The following is a 19,955-nucleotide window of genomic DNA, read 5'->3' as shown; positions in this document are numbered from 1 at the left end:
TTAATATTTCAATAAAAAATATATTTATTTTCTTTCTAATTTCACTCTTTTCAATCTAAATGTTAACTCCATCAAAATATTATAGCTATATATAATTGCAAAGTGGAATTACCCCCACCTACTAATTAATTTTATTTTGGATTTTTAATACCCCAAATATATAAACTTATTGATATCTTAACTTACCCTTAAATATTATTTTTTTTTGTAATAAATATTAATCTTATGATTAATCCTATGATGCCTAAAAAAAAATTAAGACCTAAAAAACTTGTTTTGACTATTTAAAGTACAAAAAAAATTTACACAAAATAAATTAATGAATGAGGTGGGTAATTCCGCAATTGTCAATAACTTCAAAATATTCTGATAAAATTTTTAACGAAGATATTTTTTTCCTTAAATTTGCTTTAAGATTGATGATTATTGCATCCTAACCAAAATTTACCTATGATATTCTGATCCAATTCCATAACACCAGAAATCTCTGAAGAGAGAATGATGAGCAGAAGCTAATGGCAGTGCCTTCTTTCCATCTCGTTTCCTGCTAAAAAACAAGCAGAAACCTTATTTCCACACAGAAACTGTTAAGATAAAAATCTACAAGGATCTGCAAGCTCTCTGTAGCTCAATCTATCATGGCTATACCGAGAATTCATCAGAACGAATCCATCCATGAATCAAAATCATCCATCTGCGCTTTCGAGTCTGGATTGGAAGAACAAGCCTCGGACGAAGCCGCTCCATTTTGAATTGCTATGGACTTTCGCCCTCCAAGAAGCTCATCAATGGAGCTTGAACTAGAATGCGGCTGGAAGCTGTTTGTAGTAGAAAACATTGGAGCTGGAGCTCTAATGTGTTTTTGCATTTTCAGGATTGATGAGGTTTCAGCAAGCAAATCATCAATTGAATCATCTATTGAGGTTGCCACTGTATTCTTTGAAGGAACCTGACCTTGATCAATTGATTGTTGCTGCATTGGATAAAAGAAATCAGAATTTGGAGAATTATCTATTGCATCTGCTGGCTGTTTTCTATTGACATCTGATTTCCAATGCAATGGCAGAGATTCATCAAAAGAGATCTTAGAAGAAGGTTTATCCTGAATGGAGCCTGAAAGACCGATTTCTTTGAATGATTCAAGAAGAATGTCAAGCTCTGCTTCTGCTTCTCTAACCTTCAATGTAGAGCTTTTGCTGATATTTCCTAGTGATTCTTCAGTTTCTCTTATATCACAGGGCTGCCCTGAATTTGTACCAACTGTTGTTTCTTGGTCATTTCCTTGTGCGGGATAAGCTTGGGAGATGTTTGGATTGGGGAAAATAGTGGTGCTGGGGTCCTCAGTATGGCCAAGCAAATTTGGTTCTTCCATATTTTGTTCTGCGCCAATCTCCTCAAGTTTTTCTGATTGAAAAGACGATGAACTACCTTTTGAGTCATCAAAACGCTGTCAAAGAACAGGAAGAAAGAAAAAAAAATGAGGAAACATTTTACATAGAGTATTAGATTATTCCTTAAAATACGGGCAGGGCAGTTCAATTCAATCTCCAAACGCACCATGTAAATTTGCATTTGATAGATACCTTGCAAGCATGATCAGAAATAAGATCCTTTGTATTCTTGAAAGTAGCAAAAAAGGCGATAATGACAGTTTTTTCTGTAGGTAATGTAAGGCAATGGTAAGGGCAGAAACCCAAAGCAAAGGCCCAGGCAGGATACAAGCTTTAGAACCTTGGCTAGGCTTCTTTTTCATAGAAACAGACTAGCACTTGAGCACCACTACGCCAAAATTAGTTCTTGAAGTAATATTATAAATTTATAATTACTTTGTACGATACCACGGCAGGCTCTTAACTTCTAGATTTGGATGCATGTGACGCTTTTGTTTGTAAAATTTGGACTATATGATAAACGTTTCAAAAGAAAACTGATGCTACCAACCAAATCTCTTGGTATGGTGTTTCTCTTGGGCCAAAACAGTCAGAAAACTATAAAGCTTGCAACAACATTTTTGAGCATGCTTCAGACTATAGGTAACAAGAATTAGAGTTTCTCAAATCTATAATATTTACTTTCGGGATTGAGGACCCGCATCAGAATCCAGATTTATATTTTATCAGATTAAGCCTGACAATGATTCATTTAGGTGGGGGCAGAAATAGCCTTAGTTTTTTTATCTTGGCCTGCTACCATGGTAAGAGAACCATCAACAATGATGATTTTATTGTCACTTGGGCAAGGATTATAGTTGATGAAGTGGGTAGGTGAGTGTGTCATGTGATCTATGACTCCTGAATCAATGATCCATAATTCTTTTAAATGATTTCTAGAGACACTTAAACATATGGAAATAGAAAACTTACCTGAAAGTGCAAGAGAGGAAAATGCATTTGATTTTTCAAGGGATACCAGGAGTTATTTTACTTTATCAACATCTTCTTTATTAATTCTCTGAAGCTAGACTGTGTTTCTGAGTTGCGTTGACTTGTCGTATTGTTGACATGTGTTCTTCTTATTTTACTTCTTTGATTCCACTCCTTACTGGAGGATTTTCCATGTATTTTCCAGCACGTCTCATTTGTGTGTCTTGACTTTTGCAATAATTGCACCAAAGTAAGTTTCTATCTTTAAATTTTGAGGAGTCTTTACCTTCTTCCTTCCACATTGCTTCTTTGTTCATCACCATTGCTAAACTTTCAACAACCTTTGGCTCCAACATCACTCATCGTTGGCTTTCTTCAGCGCGAATGAGAGATATGGTTTCATTTAATGATGGTGTCACCTCTGATGTGATGCAACATGCAATGAACAAGAATTGTCTTGGTGAAATTAATGAAAGTGATGAAATCTTCTTGCTAATGAATAAATCTTTGCTTGCTCAAGGTTGAGTTAAGAATTTAATGTTGAGAGATTTAGCAAAGGTAATAAATCACATGCAGAGTTTACGGTAACTTGCAAAATAACAACTAAGCATTTAAGTAATACAAATAGCTAATGATAACAAAGTCCCAAATTTAAAATCTAGATCATTCACCTTGAGGTCCGTCACTCGTTTTGACAGTGGTGGCTAGCGGAAGAGAATTGTAAGTAGACTTAGCGATGCCACTAATAGACAAGTGATCTTGAGAGGACTCGTCGCCGGGAAAGAAGCCGGATTTGGAGGAGCGGGTGGGCGGCCGTCAATGATCCAACGGAGTCCGGACGTTGTTTGCCGATGACGTGTATGAGAGTCGGTAGGATCCGATCCAAGTAGGCTCCAACGGTATCGTCGTCGGATTCAAATCGTTGAAGAACGACGATCGTTGGATGTCGAGGTTGCCGTGAGCGTCAAACACAAGTCCCCATTCTAGCTCCGGATCCGCCATTCATGATAGGGTTGAGTAGAGAGAGCACGAGAGGGGAGTGGGAAAGTGGGCCGGGAGTTTGGGGAGAGAGGGGGTCACGGTTTAGGCGGGCTAGAGGGATTCGGCCAAGGTGGGAATCCAATGGTGGGGAGCAGGAATTCTGAAGTAATTTCAGATTTTGGAGGGTTTAATAGGGTGATTTAATTTGAAATTCAAATTAAATCAAGAAGAAGGAAGGAACGGCCAAGAGAGGGGAATTGGGGGCTGATTTTGTGGAGTTAATAGGGTGATTAGGAGAGAGAGAGAGGAGCCCAATGAAGGGGCCGGCCAAAGAGAGAGAGAAGAGGGAGGAGGGGATTTAAGCAAGTGGGGACCACAAGCTTAATTTCAGAATTTTACCAAAATCTGAATTTAAAATTTCAGTTTTAATAATGGAGGGAGGTTCCTAAATTAAAACAATCAATTGGATTGAATTTGAATTTCGAATTCAAAATTTAATTTCAATTTATTTTGATTGCATGAATTAAGGGGACAATTTAGGAAACATTTAATGGCCAATGAAACTCCTAAATTTCAGATTTCAAATTTGAAAGAGGCGGGGGAGAGGAAGGCGGCGGGAAGGTGGGAGGGGACCGGCGGGCTGGAGCTAGCCGGCGGCTGCTGGGCGGAGGATGGGCCGGCGGGAGGAGCTTTGCAGGCCGGCGGGTTGGGCTGTATAAGCCGGCGGCCTGGCTGGCTCCAAAGGGGTCGGCGGCACTAGGGTGAGAGGAGGAAAAACATAAAGAAATCTGAGAAATTTTTTTTTGCTTTGACTTCCTCACCTCGAATCTCTTCAAAACTCTACCTCCACACAATAATCTTGGACTAAATTTAGAACTCACGAAGAGATCTAGTTCTCCCTTTTGAACTCACTAAGAGATCAAAGGGGAGTGCACTCACAAAGAGAACAAAGGAGAATATTTTTTATTTCAACAAAACTAAGTCATTACAATACATCATGCCTCATATAAGGAGGCCCAAAAATAAAGAAAATGAAAAGACAGAAACGCCCTCAGGGCTACAAAAGCGAAACAATGCCCTCAGGGGCAAACTAGGAAAACAAAAAGTACATGACATAAACTGTAAATGGATCAGAAATAGAGACTCTGGATCGTAGCCGTTGATCTGCGCTGCCGGCGATGGTACACGTGTCGAAATCTGATGTCCCCATCAACCTCTCTGCCAAGGATCTGGACTCTTGATCGAATTCTGCATTTAATCCTACAAGAAAATCATAAACTCTATCTTTTTCAATAAAGTTCTTTAGGATAGCAACATCTTCTTGACATTTGATTTCTATGCATATGTAGTGATCAAGTCATCAAGTTCTTGCCATAGGTATTGTAGAATAGTGGCATACTTTGTCAAGATCTTGTTTCCTTATTTTGTGCTTCTTACTTTGATTTTAACTTCAAAAATTTGAGCAGCATACAGAGCCTTTGAAAAAGTTTGTCTGGTGACATCCCAAATGTCCTTTGTAGTGAAAAGGAACATAAAGCTATCACTAATTTCTGGAGTCATGGAATCCCATGATCATGACATAATCATGGAGTCTACTTCATCCCATGCCCCAAAATTAGGATCTCCTCCTTTTGGTCTTCCTCCGAGGAGGTAGAGTATTTTTCCTTTCCCTTTTAAGTAGGTCTTCACAAATTGAGACCACTTTAGATAATTCTTCCCGTTTAGACAATATGAAGGTTGCATGTTTTGGAGATCACCTCGTTCTTGACGTATCATAGAATCTTCAAATTGATCAATGCTCTAAGATGAATTTTCTTCAGACATAGTGGTATCACAATAGATAGTAATAAAGATTACTTTTAATTATAACAACAATAAAGACCGATTTTATATCAACAATGAAGGCTGATTTTTAGGGATTTAATCATGGTTTGAGGATCAAGGCTTGCACAAATAGTAGTAATGAAGACTACTTTTAACAGTAGTGAAGTCGCACGGGTTCGAGACTCGCGCAATCAGGTCGCAAGCCAGATCAGGTCGCACCGGTTCAGCAGTCACACAAATAGGAGGCTTCGACCCTTTTCTTCGCACGCGTGAGTAGGGAAGATTTGTCCCGCTAGGTCTTCTGTCCCAATTCCTCTTTTGGCTTTGCCGACAGAGCTTCACCCGCAGAGCCCCGTCTCGCAGCTTCCTCTTTTGGCTCCGTCGCTTTGTCTGCTTCCTCTTTAGGCTCCGTCGACTTTGTCTTCTCTGACGTTGTCTGGTTTCGTTTGGCTTCGTTTCCCACGCAAGTAGTCTCCGGCCTTGTTGTGATGGTTTCACTTCCTTTGTTGCTATGATACCAAGTTGAAATGATCAGGAAGTTTGAGAAGAAAACTGGTGTTTTATTACCGAAATTCCTCTCTATTTATAGATCTATACCGCATATCAAATAAAAAAAATACTTAAATTACAAAATCATGTATTATTGCCCTCATAGATCCCTTCCTAAATGAGCTTTCTCACTTTGGAAGCAGAGCGGCGTGCGGTAGGCGGGATTTTTCCCACGGATTGATACTCTTGGCCGTGGGATCAATATAGGAAGAGAGGCTGAGATTTAACAATGCATATGGCTGCTACTCCGGGATGCCTGTCTACCTGCTGCTGTAGCTCTACTCTTTGTGCCAGTCGCTGATGCAGCTCTGCTGTTTCTGCCGGTTCTGAGCTTGTGTATGTGTTGGCATGCTGTTTATACCTGTTACTCAATTCTTATGTTGCCTTGTTATGGCTTAATCTTATTGTTACTTCTCTGATGTAAGGTATTTTGAGTATGGATTTTAAATCCTTGATGTATCAGTATTTCTTATTAAGCCAGAATTAACATGGATATGAAATACAGCAGCAGGTGTTACTATTGGCAGCCAAGACAATCTCGTTATAAACTGTATGCTGCCCTCTGAAGTATTTATAAGTTATTATAGCTTATAGTCCATTTGTTTCAATTGAAACACCAAATTAACCAAATAGCAGCAACAGAACATCACAATTTACCCCAAAAAAGCTATTACATATCAAAGGTCACAAAATAACTAACAAGGAAATCAACCACATAATCTCAAGTGTAATGCTTAGTAATCATATTTGCAGGATTAATGTTGGACAAGAAAATCCAGGAAAATTTTGATATTTCACATGATAAGAACTACACTTACAAGATCCTCGGGCAATAGATCTTCTTCGATAAAAAGCCTCTCTGAAAGTTTAATTTTTGATAGTTGTGCAGCGATAGCATGCAAATCCAAGTTAAGAAATGGTATCTGAAAGGTTCACAGGTAATTAGCAAAAGCAAGGACCATAACATTACTGTGATTGCATACAAAGAAAGAGCATGTAAAAAATTGATAGAGACTAAAGTGACCGATGAAACCTACAATGTCCAATCAAATTGCACAACGCTTCAACATAGTTCATATAGGCGAAAAAAAACTTTCTATATGAATTACTATCCATAACTACAATATTCTCATCAGAAAAAAAAAGAGAGAGTTAAATCTCAGAGCAATCATAGCTGGCTGTATTAGAAACGCTCATAATAATCTCTACAGATGTAAGTTTAGATTCTTTGTTTTATTTGCCAATAAGTTACCCAATATGAAATATGAGTATCTAGAAAGAAAATGGAAATGGGCAGGGAAGGTGAAAAGAACACTATCCTCATAAGGTATTCGTAATTTTTTTCAAATGCACACTAACAGTGATAAAAATAAGAGTATTAAGTTGGATGCATGGTAAAATCTGAAAGAATAAATTAACCAATGATAATATTAGAGGGATATTTGGAGTATCATCCTGCTGTCGTCCCGCTTCCGCCTGGAGAAGACCTGGACCGACTGGGCCGGTCCAGGTTGGGCCGGTCCAGGTTGGACCGGCTTAACAGATGCATGGTAAAATCTGAAAGAATAAATTAACCAATGATAATATTAGAGGGATATTTGGAGTATCATCTATTGAAAACAAACTAATTGAAAATAAACTTGGGCAATTCGATCATGTACACCGAAGAATAGAAAATGCACATATTAGAGAAAGAAATAAAATTAGCAGATACTTAGAAAATAGGATAGGGCCAAGGTAACATGGATAGAAGAAACTTAAAATGATGTGCAAAAAATAAATTTGATGCCTCAGATATCACTAAAAGAAATAAGAATTCATAAAGCCAACTCCAAATAGTTTTGATGGTGTAGAAAACTCAAATCAAAAGCCTAGGAAAAATATCTACCAGGTAAGTTATTGCTATTCATTGCTTAAAGTTTCTAGTAGAGAACTCAATTAATCTATATTATAGATTTAAAAAAAATGGAAAAATAATTGGAATTTGGGACCGCAAAAGTTTTGAAGCACAATATTAACAGCAAAATGTTTAGGTAATTTCCATTACTCGCTGTTGGAGAAGCACCAAAAATGGCATTCCCATCTGAATCTCTTTTGATATACGGAATGACACATTTCTCCTATCAATCTGTTCTCTGCTATTCCAGGCGGAGGCAGTCCGCCTCCATTACTTTCCATCCCCCGTCCACAAATTAATGCAGTAATTAAGAGAGGATTAAGAGGGAATTCAAAGTAGGAGGGCTGTTGGGGTGTTTTTTTTATTTTTTATGCTTTAAATAGAGGAGATTGTTTAGGGTTAGGGTTCTCCTGTATTTGCAGAATTTTGGAGAGTTACTAGGGTTTGTTTGGGCACTAGCCGCCGGCTAGAGATTGGGAGAGACGGATTCTCCTCTCCAATTGAGGATCCATAGTATCTTGTTCGTTTTCTTTCATCTTTTATCAATAAAAAGATATCTTCTATAATTTCTTCCAAAATCTTCTCAAAACTGTTTTGCAAGTTGCTGAAATCCAAATTCAGCTAGGGAAATCCTTGTTCCTACAAGCATTTCCTATCACAATCTTAAGAGCTTAATAAAATTGAACGGTATATTTCTTGCTGAATAAAACTCCAACGTAAAGAGTGCATGGTAATATGAAGCACTGATGTAGTTCAACATCAAGTTACAAGGAACTCAATTATTTCAACCAACGATTTGAACCTATGCAACATTTGTAAGTCAATAAGTTGATTAAAAATAATAATAAAACAACTCAACAGGTAGATCATCCTCCAATCCAAACCCAATATGTTCTTTAAAACATCAATCTTCTTTTAACAATTTTTTTAAGACGCCCAAGAATTATAAGCAAGCATGCACCACATGAAAGAATTTTAGTCAATGGTGCCAGAGTTATCATTAAAACTCAGAGGCATAAGAGAACCATGCCACTGGGGAGGCTTAGGAAGCAACAGAGATATGATAGCAAGAGGATAGTGGATATAACTTTACAAAGAAACAAAATGAATTCAATACCTCATAGCTTGAAGTGAGGTCAACATCCACAACGAAGTTGTCATCTTCACAGCGAGATAGAAGATTCTTTCTTCTTACAGTATGTATAGAGCTTACCCCCTTCATGAAATCTAAAGACGGAATGTAAATATTACCTTAAATAACATTTAAGAGCACGAGCAAATGCAATCCATGCTAATGCATTTAACATTTTAAGTGCAGAACAACCAATAAATAAGCATCCTTCAAGAAAACAAAATATCTTCTGCTAATGCAAATATATACCCAGTTTGCATTACAATTTCTTGTTTGCACTTTAGCAATTTCACCTGCATACATTTGGACATCTATAAACCAAATCCTCAAAGCCAATTGAAAAATTAAAAAATCTGCCAAATTTTTAATGAAATTATAAAAAATTAGAATAAAATAAAATAATTTCATGGAAACAAAGCATAAAAAATATACATAAAATGCATATGAATAGCCAAGGCGAGGTGGCATTGATGGGATGAGTGGCAGAGAGAACTAACAAGTCGAGCAGGCTTTGTTTTTTAGTTGCAATGAGGCAGAACGAGGAACTGATGCAAGCATGTTTTAATTATGTGGAATGGTTAAAAAGTATAGATCTACTTAAAATTTTACTTAGTTAATCAATTCCTTCGATACTATCATATGCCTTTTTGGATCAATAAATAATTCCTATGATCATTTATTTCTCAGTATCCTTTCCATTGATTTCCTCAGGCATAAAAGTTTTCCTTAGTGGTAGATCTCCGTATATTAATACTCCAACATCATCATAGTTTTTCCTCAAAATTTATTCCAACACACTCTCTTATAATTTCATTATATGACTAAACATTAAACTACCTTACGATTGCTGCAATACCTTTTTTTAACTTTGGAGCAAAAGCACTTCTTTCCAATCACTTAATCATCTTTTTCTTTAGGAGTTCATTGGAAAGGACTAATATTGCATTGAAACTACACTCGTTTCATGCTGTAAAATTCAATGTCATTGCAATATTTTATTCTTCAGTGCTTCTTATTAAAGACAACTTGTACTCGCTGAATAAAATGCCAAAGAAAATATGCCTATTTTTTTTTTTCAAGCGGTTAGATCATATCCAACCGAATTGCATACCATTGTATGCAGTCCGTAAATCGCTGCATTCGAATTCCAAATCTCAAGAAAAAAATCGGTAGATGAACAGTGAGACGCCAACCTACGCCAAAAAAACGATTACCTTCGCACTCTGCTTAGCTTCTCAGAAAGCGCGCGAAACAGGATAAAGATGTTTACCTTCACAAAGAAGCAAAAAAGAAACAGAAAAATGGAGTTCCATTGAAGATGAACTACCATATTTTGAAGTTTTAGGGCATTTTAGAGTGGAAAATGGGGTTGGAGATGCCCTAAATCATCTACCGTGTAAAGAATAGCTAGTCACGCTTCTCCACCTCATACAATGGCCTACCAAGCCTTAAATTGAGGATCTCTTTTCCCACAGCTTTACAGTTATATTCCTGCTGGAAGCCCGTTCCTACCTTCTAATGTCTATAATCACTAGCACTAATGAAGAAATAAACGCGCCAATCTATTAAATGTCAATTCTAACCTTTGTGAATCAAAAGAAATCCATGAATAACCATCAACCGTAAAGAAAAACACCCGCCTTTACCCTAATGATTACCTGTGGCGAGCTCGTCAAAGAAGGACGGGGCTTCATGCAGGGTTGGTGGTCCAAGCTCTTGCTGCTGTGACCGAGCCTGCTCGATCAAGTAGACAAAATCCGCCCCTTTGCTCTTAGGCGGAATTCCTCCTTCTTCCAATGCGGTACTGGAGGAGCTCTCGGCTTCATCCTCGCCTTCATCATAACGATCCAAATTAGAAGGCAGATCATGAGAGCGCTCTCGCTGGACTTTCGCCTCTGATCCTACCTGGGCGGCTTTCTTCTTCTGGGCAATCGCAGCCGGCGAAGGGTGTTTCCTTCGACCTTGTTGAGAGTAAGACCTCTTCGCTTTGGCAGACGCCTTGGGATCCATCATCTAATTCTCGCACAAACTCTCTCTTACAGATAAGACAGCCTCACACTCCCCGCATCACTGGATGCTCTGTCGATCCATTTTCGAATAGAATAACCGATGAATCGATACCAAGAAATCTTCGACTATGAAATGGAAATTATAATTGCTTGGATTCAGTCTACGTTTTTAATTTCTAGTTTCTCCACCGTTAGGGTTTCTCAGAAAACCAGATTTTGATCCCCGATCAAATATTTGGAATGCGGAGCTCAAGTTCAAGAATGACAAATTAGTTATGACTATGAATATTACTTAGAATGATTACGTAATAATACTAAAAAAAGTCTAATTATGGTAATTGATTTGATTAATTAAATTTATGAAATAAATAAAGTTTACATTGATTAGTCAAAATGATAGCATAATTCATTATATCAATTAGATAATTAAACTGTGCCAGAAATTTTGCCACATAAGGAAAATTTTATAGTTTCTTTGCTTTTAGATAGCAATCAAAATTTCCCTCACTATTATTTTTTATTAATTTTCCAATGCTTATTAGAATTTTTTGTGATTGAAAGCTGCTTTTTAACTAACACGGCCAAATTATTTTCTTCATAGTAATTCCATAACTAATTTTCTAAAACACTCAATTAATGCTTTGTATATGATGGCTTTCTTAAGTTTTTAGTACAAAATGTTTATATTTTTTTACTAAAAATTTGCTTTAAGATGCAATGAAAAAATTTTCTCAAGCAAAGATTAAGTTTTTTTGTTAATGATGCATCATGGTTAAGTTTAAAGCAAAGCAATTTTTTTTAAGTGATAAGCTTAATTAGATTTAAGCTTGGTTAAATATCAAGATTGAGCATTTCAAGCTTATGAAAATGGGAAAAAAATTTATCAAGATAGCCTACTTAAAATTTTGATAAGGTGAGTTTTAAAAAATTTTAATGTTTTTTTTTTTAAATGAATGTAATACAAATATAACACTAGTCTAAGTAAATTTTGAAATTTTGAAATTTAGTGATGCTAATTTTTTCCATTTTTGTGAAAACCGGACCGAACAAAAAACCGGAAGAATGAGAGGTTCAAGGTTCAACCGGTCGAACCGGATTATGTAATAAATAATAATATTATTAAAAATTAATAACATTAATAGAATAATTATGATAATCTAACTTCAAACCATATAATTCTAAGAATTTAAACTATATAATATTAATTGATTATCTCTCAAAATAACTAAATTAAATAGAAATGATGAATATATTATAATTTGAGTATGAGATGGTTGTCTTTTAGTTCTTTATATAGTTTCTGCTTTTCTAACAAAATTTATTTATGAGATTACATCTATATAAAAAATGTAATAAAGTAAAATATATTGTTTATATTTTATTTAAAATAAAAAAAATTAAAATCGCCCGGTACTTTTGAACTTGGACCGGTTCGCCGGTTGAACTGCCGATTCAAACTGGTTCTCTGCGAAGCTGGTTTTTAAACTAAACCGGTTTCTGGTCCGATTTTTAAAACCTTGAACTTTCTATGTAAATTTTTTTTCTCTTGCAATTTCTTTTGTACGTATTGAATTTTTATCCAAAATTAAGATATTAACAGCACTCTGACAGACACATATTTTCTACCACATTATAAAACTCGTCATGATCTTTTTATAATTAAAATTCACAAAATAATTTTTTAAGAAAATAATTGTTAAATATTGATCTTAGATTTAGAATTATATTTTGTTTTGGTTTTTTGTTTGGCTTGTATAGCCAATAATGTAGTTTTTTGTGTTGCAATTTTGTGCTTAAATAGGAGCTTTAGGTTGTATTGGCATGGTGAAGAAATAATAATCTGAATTCAGCTCTCTCCCTCTCCCCTTCCCTCTCTCCTCCTCTCTCAAGATCAAGAAGAGAAAGTGCTTCTTCCTCTCTCAAGCAAGATCTAACAATAATCATTCAAAACTGATGATCTTAAATACAAGTACTCCGCTAATTTCTCAGTATTAATGATGATAATCTTTCATTAAAAAAAGTACCTATAACAATAAATTTAGCTAAACCAACATAAATATCTTAAATAAAATCAACAAAAAAAAGCATTATTATTGTAGCCCCCCTTCTAACAAAGACGGGGAGCTATTTGAATAGAAAATAAACAATGTTTTACTATCTGTTTCATTTTTTATCTTTAAAAAATAATTAAAAAAAGACTGAATGATGACAATGACAAAACAATATTGGTCTGAAATTAAGCAAAAAATATGTAAATCATAGCATATGAACATTAAAATTTCATAGGTTAAACCATTACCAACTACATCTTAGGGTTGGCTTGGGATAACTTTCACACCATTTTACTTCTTAGATCACAACTACATTTTCATTTTGCTACTACTTTTTGCTATTTTTTTCATAATTATCTAATTTTTTTTTGTGGTAGGAAGCTACTTTTTACGATCAAAGTTATTAAAGTATATGAGTTTTAAAAAATATCCATTTTACATACACACTTATATATTATTATATTTTTTTCCAGTACAATTTTACAAAGCATTATGACTCTATATAGTTTGCTTGGAGATGCATAGAGAGCGGAGCGCAGTTGCGCTACAAACCCCGACACTACGACATTGCCAAGGAGCGTTGCGATGCTCTAGACCTAACACTGCGGCTCTATCAAGTAGGCTATAGAGAGAGTTGAGCGTGACAATGCTTCAAATCTAGCACCACGATGCTGTGAGACAGGCATGCAGTTAATATGAGTTTCTCTTTGTTTATTCTTGTGAGAGAACAATACAAGAGTTAAGAGATACAAGGAGGGAGAGAGAGAGAGAGAGAGAGAAGAGAGATCTATACTCTCTCTTAAATTTTCATAGTAAATTTCTTGAAGTAGTCTGAATCGGTGATTTTTTTTCCGGTTCAAGTTTTTCCATGTTAAATCTTGATGTTCCTTATTTCTGCTACAGCTTTCTATTTCTTGTTCGTGCTCATTACGTATTTTACTTCCCCAACATTATTAACTTTCACCAGAATTTTATTTTCCTCTAGCATATATTTTCATTTTAAGAAACTAGTATCTTGATATATCTCTATTTCTACAAATGGTTGAAAATTGCTATAATAAAAAAAATTAAAAAAAAAAAAATATAGTATTTGAATTACAATAAAAAAATGAAAATAAACTGAAATTTGTATGCATCAACACAGGAGTCAAACAATATAGAAGTTGGAAAACATAAAGGAGGTCACTGTAAACTAGGTCAACTGACAACAATATGAAGTCAAAACAACCCCTATATCCACGTAAATGAGAATTCATGCAGGGACCCTGATGCGATCAAAAAAAATATATATCTCTTGATCACAAAAGACACGACGGACTTCTACCGACGAAAATGACTAAGGACGAGAAGTAGGAAAGACCAAACTCTCACATTTCAATTTAAACTAAACAAAAGAAAACTTACACCAATACAAACGACTCTTGCAAACAAAATGACGACACCCTAAAGTTGCCGCAATTAGAGAAGAAGGATACAGGTGGAGTGGCACTTGCGGAGAGACGAAAGAGGTTAGAAGCCCGAGAAGAAAGGTTGGAAAGAGCCCGCAGGATTTCCGGAGGGGATGAGAAAGAAGGGTGGAAAGAGCCCGCAGGATTTCCAAAGCCAACCGCAGGTTAAAACTTTTCCAAAAATAATATTTCATAACATACTTTAAACATTACAAATCCTCCCATATTTATAGGTATGAAAGAGGAATACCAAGAGACACATTACACATTGCTTACTTCCCCAGGGGTAGGAGGGTTCCACTGAAAAATTGTACATGTAAAACTTTATGTTTTGAAATTATATAATTGTTATTTAATGTAAGTGATAAATATATGAGAGTACCTTGGGAGCATTATCTTTGTCAATGCTAAAAGCTCGGATTCCCTGAGGCAGAAAGAAAAAGAGTTTTTGAGAAACCAGGTTAGCTATAACAAAACTGAAATGCTTATGCAGCTTTTGCATTACCTCATAAACATCTTCGGATACCACAGATCTAAGCAGGTTCATTGTAAGCCTGAATTCCTTCTTTAGACACTCGGGCAAAGTTTGGTTCCTTCCTTCCCGGATCTACCAAACAGCTAAGGTGTGTTAGCAGGAAAGAAGATGATAATTTTATCTTCATTATGCATGTATAAGACTTCGTTTGAGATGGTTTTTTTACTACTTCTTGAAGCAGCTTTTTAGTACAAAAATTACATTTTTTTGCTAAAAAACTACTTCAAAAAACAGTAAAAAAGCTGTCCCAAACGAAGCCTTAATCTGTATAGAAAAAGCTGTCAACTAAGCTAGTCGTCATCCACAAAAACATCCTAAGACCTCAGTAACAACATCTAATATATTTATCAACCATGTAAAAAATGGGATATCATATTGATAAATAAGAAACTGCAAAAGGTTAGAAAGTAGAAACCATACTGAACGCAACGTTATTTTTAAACCAGTCGGTGATGCTCGTTTAAGCACTTTGAGCACAGGCCATATCCATTCATTGCCATTATTCCATCCTTCAGCTTCCTATAAGAAAAAGGAGATAGGTTAAGCACTAGAGTATCTATGCGCTACTATCATGCAAATTAAGGCTTCATTTGGGACGGCTTTCTTACCACTTCTTAAAGCAGCTTTCTGCTACAAAAATTTAAATTTTTGTACTAGAAAGTTATTTTAAGAAGCGATAAGAAAACCATCCCAAGCGAAGCCTAAATTAAAATTTCCTTATTTCGATTATAATGGATGGTTATAGGGATAGACAAGTTTTAAGCTTAACCAAATAATGAGATGCAGTTAACTCGGCCCTTTTCAAAAGTTTGCGACAAATGAGCCTTCTGTCAAAACTCAATTCAGCAATGGCAGATCTTTCAACTGTTCATAAAATAGGTTCATAATTTTCCTTTACAGTTTTTCTGGTATAGTTATTGACATGAGCAAACCCATAAACGATTTGCATTTACTCTTTTTGAACTGCATAGTCGTCATCCATATTTCTTACATGCTAAAAATATAAGTTTTGAGTGAGTACTTTTAGGATCTTTAGAGTTGCATTAATATTCGCAGGAAGGATGGATATGATACTTTATCAGTTCATAGTGGATAGTATTATGCATATAGCGTATAGATCTCTTCTTAAAACAAATCCATTCATTAAAGAAAAACAATAGAGAATGCATCGAATCACAAGGCCTTACTACATGTTGAAATCGCATGACCAATGAAATTCAAAGCTACAAAATCTAAAATCCCATTACTCGAAAGTTGTCCTATAAGATATAGCATGGGAATGCTTTAATTACAAATGACATGTTGACAAGAGGAGTTCTTAGAAAATATAAAGTTCAAGAAAATAGATCAAATGATATTTAACAATCATGTGGAAGTCAATAATTTTGTAGACTTACAAATGATTCTATTATCTCTTCCAAAGATTCTTTGCAAAAGCACTTATTAATTGTTTGTAGCCTGTATCAATAAAAGAATCCCGAATTAGTATCAGAAAGTTAATGTTACTTATGTTGAACAGTAACAAAAATGTTTCATTAATGCTTGGATGTATTACTTGTTCAAGATGGTTTCTTCCTCGGGGAGGACATCTATTGAAAATTCCTCAATCACATTACTAACTGTATTTTCATCAGCGGAATTCAAACTCAATAAACGGTTCTCAAGCTCTTTCAATTTCTGCCAAAAAAAGGAATAAGAAATTTCATGTTATGTCCATGTACCTAGAACTCGTTTTGCCATTTTGATAAAAACGAAAGGTGCCACAAGAGCTTGAAAATAATTTCTCTGATAAACTGGAATGAAGAATATCATACAAAAATACCTCGGATGGGACAAAGTGAGTAGCAAGACCAACTGCAACCATATCCTTCCCACTTAACCTTGCATTTGTTAAGGTCAAGTATTCCCCTGAACATTTACCAAGAAAATAACTAAAAAGGTGGAAAATGGCATAAAGGGTTCTGTGTAGTCATGGGAGTAATGAAGAATATCAAAGCTAGAAAATCAAGCCTGAAACTTTCAAAATTAAATCAGAGACCATTCGAATTCCGATTTCAACAAACTTATAGGCGAACTGAACGTCTCAAAATTACAAACGCAACGACACCAAATAAGATGGAAAACAAAAGTATTTTAATTTAAGCCCCCATGAATAAAATTTCTAGCTCCACCACTGTGTAGTAATCTGCGTGTTTGTTATATCAGTAAAATAAATATAGACATCATCATAAGTTTAGCCACAATTATTTGGGCTTAGCTTTATGAATCGTCCTGCATTGATTCCTTCTTAGTGCATCAAATTGTTTTAACTCTATTTTGCACACAAAAATTTTGTTTTCTGTATTTCTCGTTTCTAATCCAGAAATTTGATCTCCTCACTTTATTGATACATATTGTACCCACAAATGAGCTGAATGGATCACTTCAGTCTACTTTCCATAAAAAATATGTACCACTCATACAATCAAACTAAAAGAACCATTTCTTACTGTATCCTACCACTGATTTGTACAGGCATATATTAAAAGAAGTTAACATTGCTAATTTACCTTTCCGTCTCTTAAACCTTGGTCGGAAATCCTCTCCAAAAAATCATCAATAGAAAAGGAAGTGGAATATTTTTTTCTGGATTAACTGCCGTTCTACAAGCAGAGCATTCTCACCAGTCTACTACGCTAACATTTCTTAGTGAAAATACTTCCTTACCAAGATAGCCAGGAAGACGTGGAAGAATGTAAGAAAAGCTGCAATCTGAATGAAGACCAACGCTAGCTTCAGGCATAGAAAAAACCTGTAAATGATATACTGGAATTTAACACAACTATATCCAAAAAAAGAACTTGCTAGAAATTATATACTCAGAAACATGATAATTAGCAGGAGTGTTTTGAGGGTAGGGTATGTTTGGTTTGAAGGAAGTGGAGGGAATGCAAAAACATTTTATCACTGAATTTTGTATTTGGTGTTCGGTTGCAATGTAATTAATAGGAAATTAAATTTACAGAGGTCTGTAAATTTGAAAAAATGCATTTTTGCCACTTACAATCCTTTACTCAAACTTAGTAAGAAAAGGGGAAGAAGAATTTATCGGGTTATTATTATGATTCACATATCCTATTCTCACAAGAAAAAAAACATCAATTTCTCACCAACCAAATATGAAAGAAAAAAAATTTCACTTAGTTCCTCAATCAAATAAGTCGGCAATAAACAATTTCAATTCAATTTCTTAACATTTTCATTTCATCTATTTCAATTCCTTCAAGCCAACCAGAGTATGAAATAGAAAAACGTGTAAAGTATAAAATTCTGTCCATGCATTTCTTTTTAGGGAAATTCCAAAACAAGGAATTGAAAAGAGTAATAGTCCACTATAAAGGATAATAAGATAATGATATTCAGATATTTTAATTGCAAACTTCCACAATTCCACACACCAATATATGCCAAGCCTTGAATTCAAAATCTTGTGATGTGGGCCAAAGCACCCAACCATTAGGCTAAGGTGGGCGGCGTAAGAAAGGAAATTTTACAATATAATGTTGTTTGCATAAAAAGCTCCCTCAGAGAAATAGGCTTTCTATGAAATAAATATGCAGTTTGCCAAATAAAGCTAATACTGTTGACACTTACAGTATTCTCAGTGACAACAGAAAACTTCAATGGGACAGTCATAGCCGCACCTCCGCCCATAACAATTCCATGAACAAGGGCCACCTAGAATTTTATCAAGAAATATTTTTTTTACTCCATGATTTCTCCATTAGAAGCAGTAAAAAGTAAAAAAAAGAAAACCATTATCTTCAAAACATACAAGGAAGCATTACCATTGTCTTCTGATAAGTGTGAATGTGATAACATAGCCAATACATCCTATACACAACCTCAAGGCAGAAATCATCTGTTAAAATAATAGAAAGGCATAAGGAAATGACTTAAAATTTATCTCCAAAATCCAAACCAAACAAATTCAACATAAAGGCCAAATCTAAAATATTCGATAAGATTATAATATTAATAGTTGAAAGAGACCTTTTCTTCCCGCATAGAACATTTTCAGATCTCCACCAGCAGAGAAGGCACGCCCAGCACCCTGAAAAGAATTTACAGATTAAAAAATTAACCAAATTATATGAAAAATTAATAAAAAAAACTCACCTTAAATATCACAAGCTTAGTATCATCATCCTTTTCCCATTTCTCAAGGTACTTAGCAACCAGCTCAACCTAAAAATAATTGTATTCCTCATATTCATATCCAACACAAAACCCATATTCATCAAAACAGAAAGATGCAATAAATCATAATCTGATCTTTGCCAACCACTCTAGATGAGATAACATTCAATTGACGAGGCCGATTCAAAGTGATCACTGATACATGGCCAATTTCTTCAGCGAGAACAACCTGTACGCCAAAAACCAGGCTGAACAACCAAATTTAAAAGAAAAAAAAAATAAAAACTGAAGTAATTTTACTCATTCCTACTACTAACCCAAATGTCCTTACGCATCCAAAAACTCATACCTCATTTGCATTCAATGATTCCTCCGCCATTACACAGACTTCCGATTAAAGTGGCCCGCAGAAAAAGCAAAAAACCAGCAAGATTGCACTTCTATGGAGGAAGAAAATAAACAAAAAGAAAGTAAGCTAAACACAGTGAAATCAGGCAATTTAGTCCCCAGAAATAAGAAACCCAAATTAGCTAATAGGAGAAGTCGACGGATTTTTACCTCCGAACTCCGAAGAAGAATCGATGCAGAGAGTTCACTCCTCTGAGATATAAATAGCGTCACCGCTCGTAAGAAATGTGAACATTGCCAGATTACGTGTTGAGTGAAATATGGTGCAATAAAATGTGGGCCCCACGATCACCAACAACCTTGAATGGACGGTCGATATGCAATCTGAAAATTTGAACGGACGGTGATTGATTCGTGGTTAATATGCGTTTAAGGGAAGGTCCACGTTTGATGAACCGGTGGGGCAAATAATAAATTAGATTTTATCAAACGGTTGGTTGGCTCGTGCCTGTTTTGATCTGGAATTTGGACCGTCCAGATCAAATTAGATCTGTTCGTACATTTTTTTATTATTTTAATTTTTAATATCATATTTTTAATTTTTATTTGATCTTTTTTAAAAATAATTTTATAATAAAA

At 35.2% G+C, this 19,955-nt stretch overlaps 2 protein-coding genes across 2 annotated transcripts; both read right to left on the bottom strand.

The window, feature by feature from the left end:
• Positions 1 to 443: 443 nt before the first annotated feature.
• LOC110099695 lies at positions 444 to 11,014 on the bottom strand. The gene is made up of 4 exons (XM_020826924.2): positions 10,405 to 11,014; positions 8,732 to 8,841; positions 6,536 to 6,640; positions 444 to 1,447 (listed from the first exon to the last, which is right to left on the bottom strand). Exons 1-4 carry the CDS (start codon positions 10,757 to 10,759, stop codon positions 659 to 661), a joined length of 1,359 nt encoding a protein of 452 aa, XP_020682583.2. The 5' UTR covers positions 10,760 to 11,014; the 3' UTR covers positions 444 to 658.
• A 3,501-nt stretch (positions 11,015 to 14,515) lies between these two features.
• On the bottom strand, positions 14,516 to 19,632 carry LOC110099673 (3-hydroxyisobutyryl-CoA hydrolase-like protein 5). The gene is made up of 15 exons (XM_020826894.2): positions 19,527 to 19,632; positions 19,318 to 19,408; positions 19,114 to 19,197; positions 18,948 to 19,016; positions 18,822 to 18,882; positions 18,617 to 18,690; positions 18,423 to 18,506; positions 17,496 to 17,580; positions 16,612 to 16,697; positions 16,345 to 16,466; positions 16,187 to 16,247; positions 15,210 to 15,308; positions 14,760 to 14,861; positions 14,637 to 14,678; positions 14,516 to 14,554 (listed from the first exon to the last, which is right to left on the bottom strand). The coding sequence occupies exons 2-15, from the start codon at positions 19,345 to 19,347 to the stop codon at positions 14,516 to 14,518; spliced, it is 1,038 nt and encodes a 345-aa protein (XP_020682553.1). The 5' UTR covers positions 19,348 to 19,408; positions 19,527 to 19,632.
• Between the last annotated feature and the right edge of the window lie 323 nt (positions 19,633 to 19,955).

The sequence above is a fragment of the Dendrobium catenatum genome, unplaced genomic scaffold (assembly GCF_001605985.2).
Source record: "Dendrobium catenatum unplaced genomic scaffold, ASM160598v2 fragScaff_scaffold_1427, whole genome shotgun sequence".
Taxonomy (NCBI): Eukaryota; Viridiplantae; Streptophyta; class Magnoliopsida; order Asparagales; family Orchidaceae; genus Dendrobium; species Dendrobium catenatum.
The sequence above is the reverse complement of the archived record's forward strand: the minus strand, read 5'-3'. Positions and strand labels throughout refer to the sequence as shown.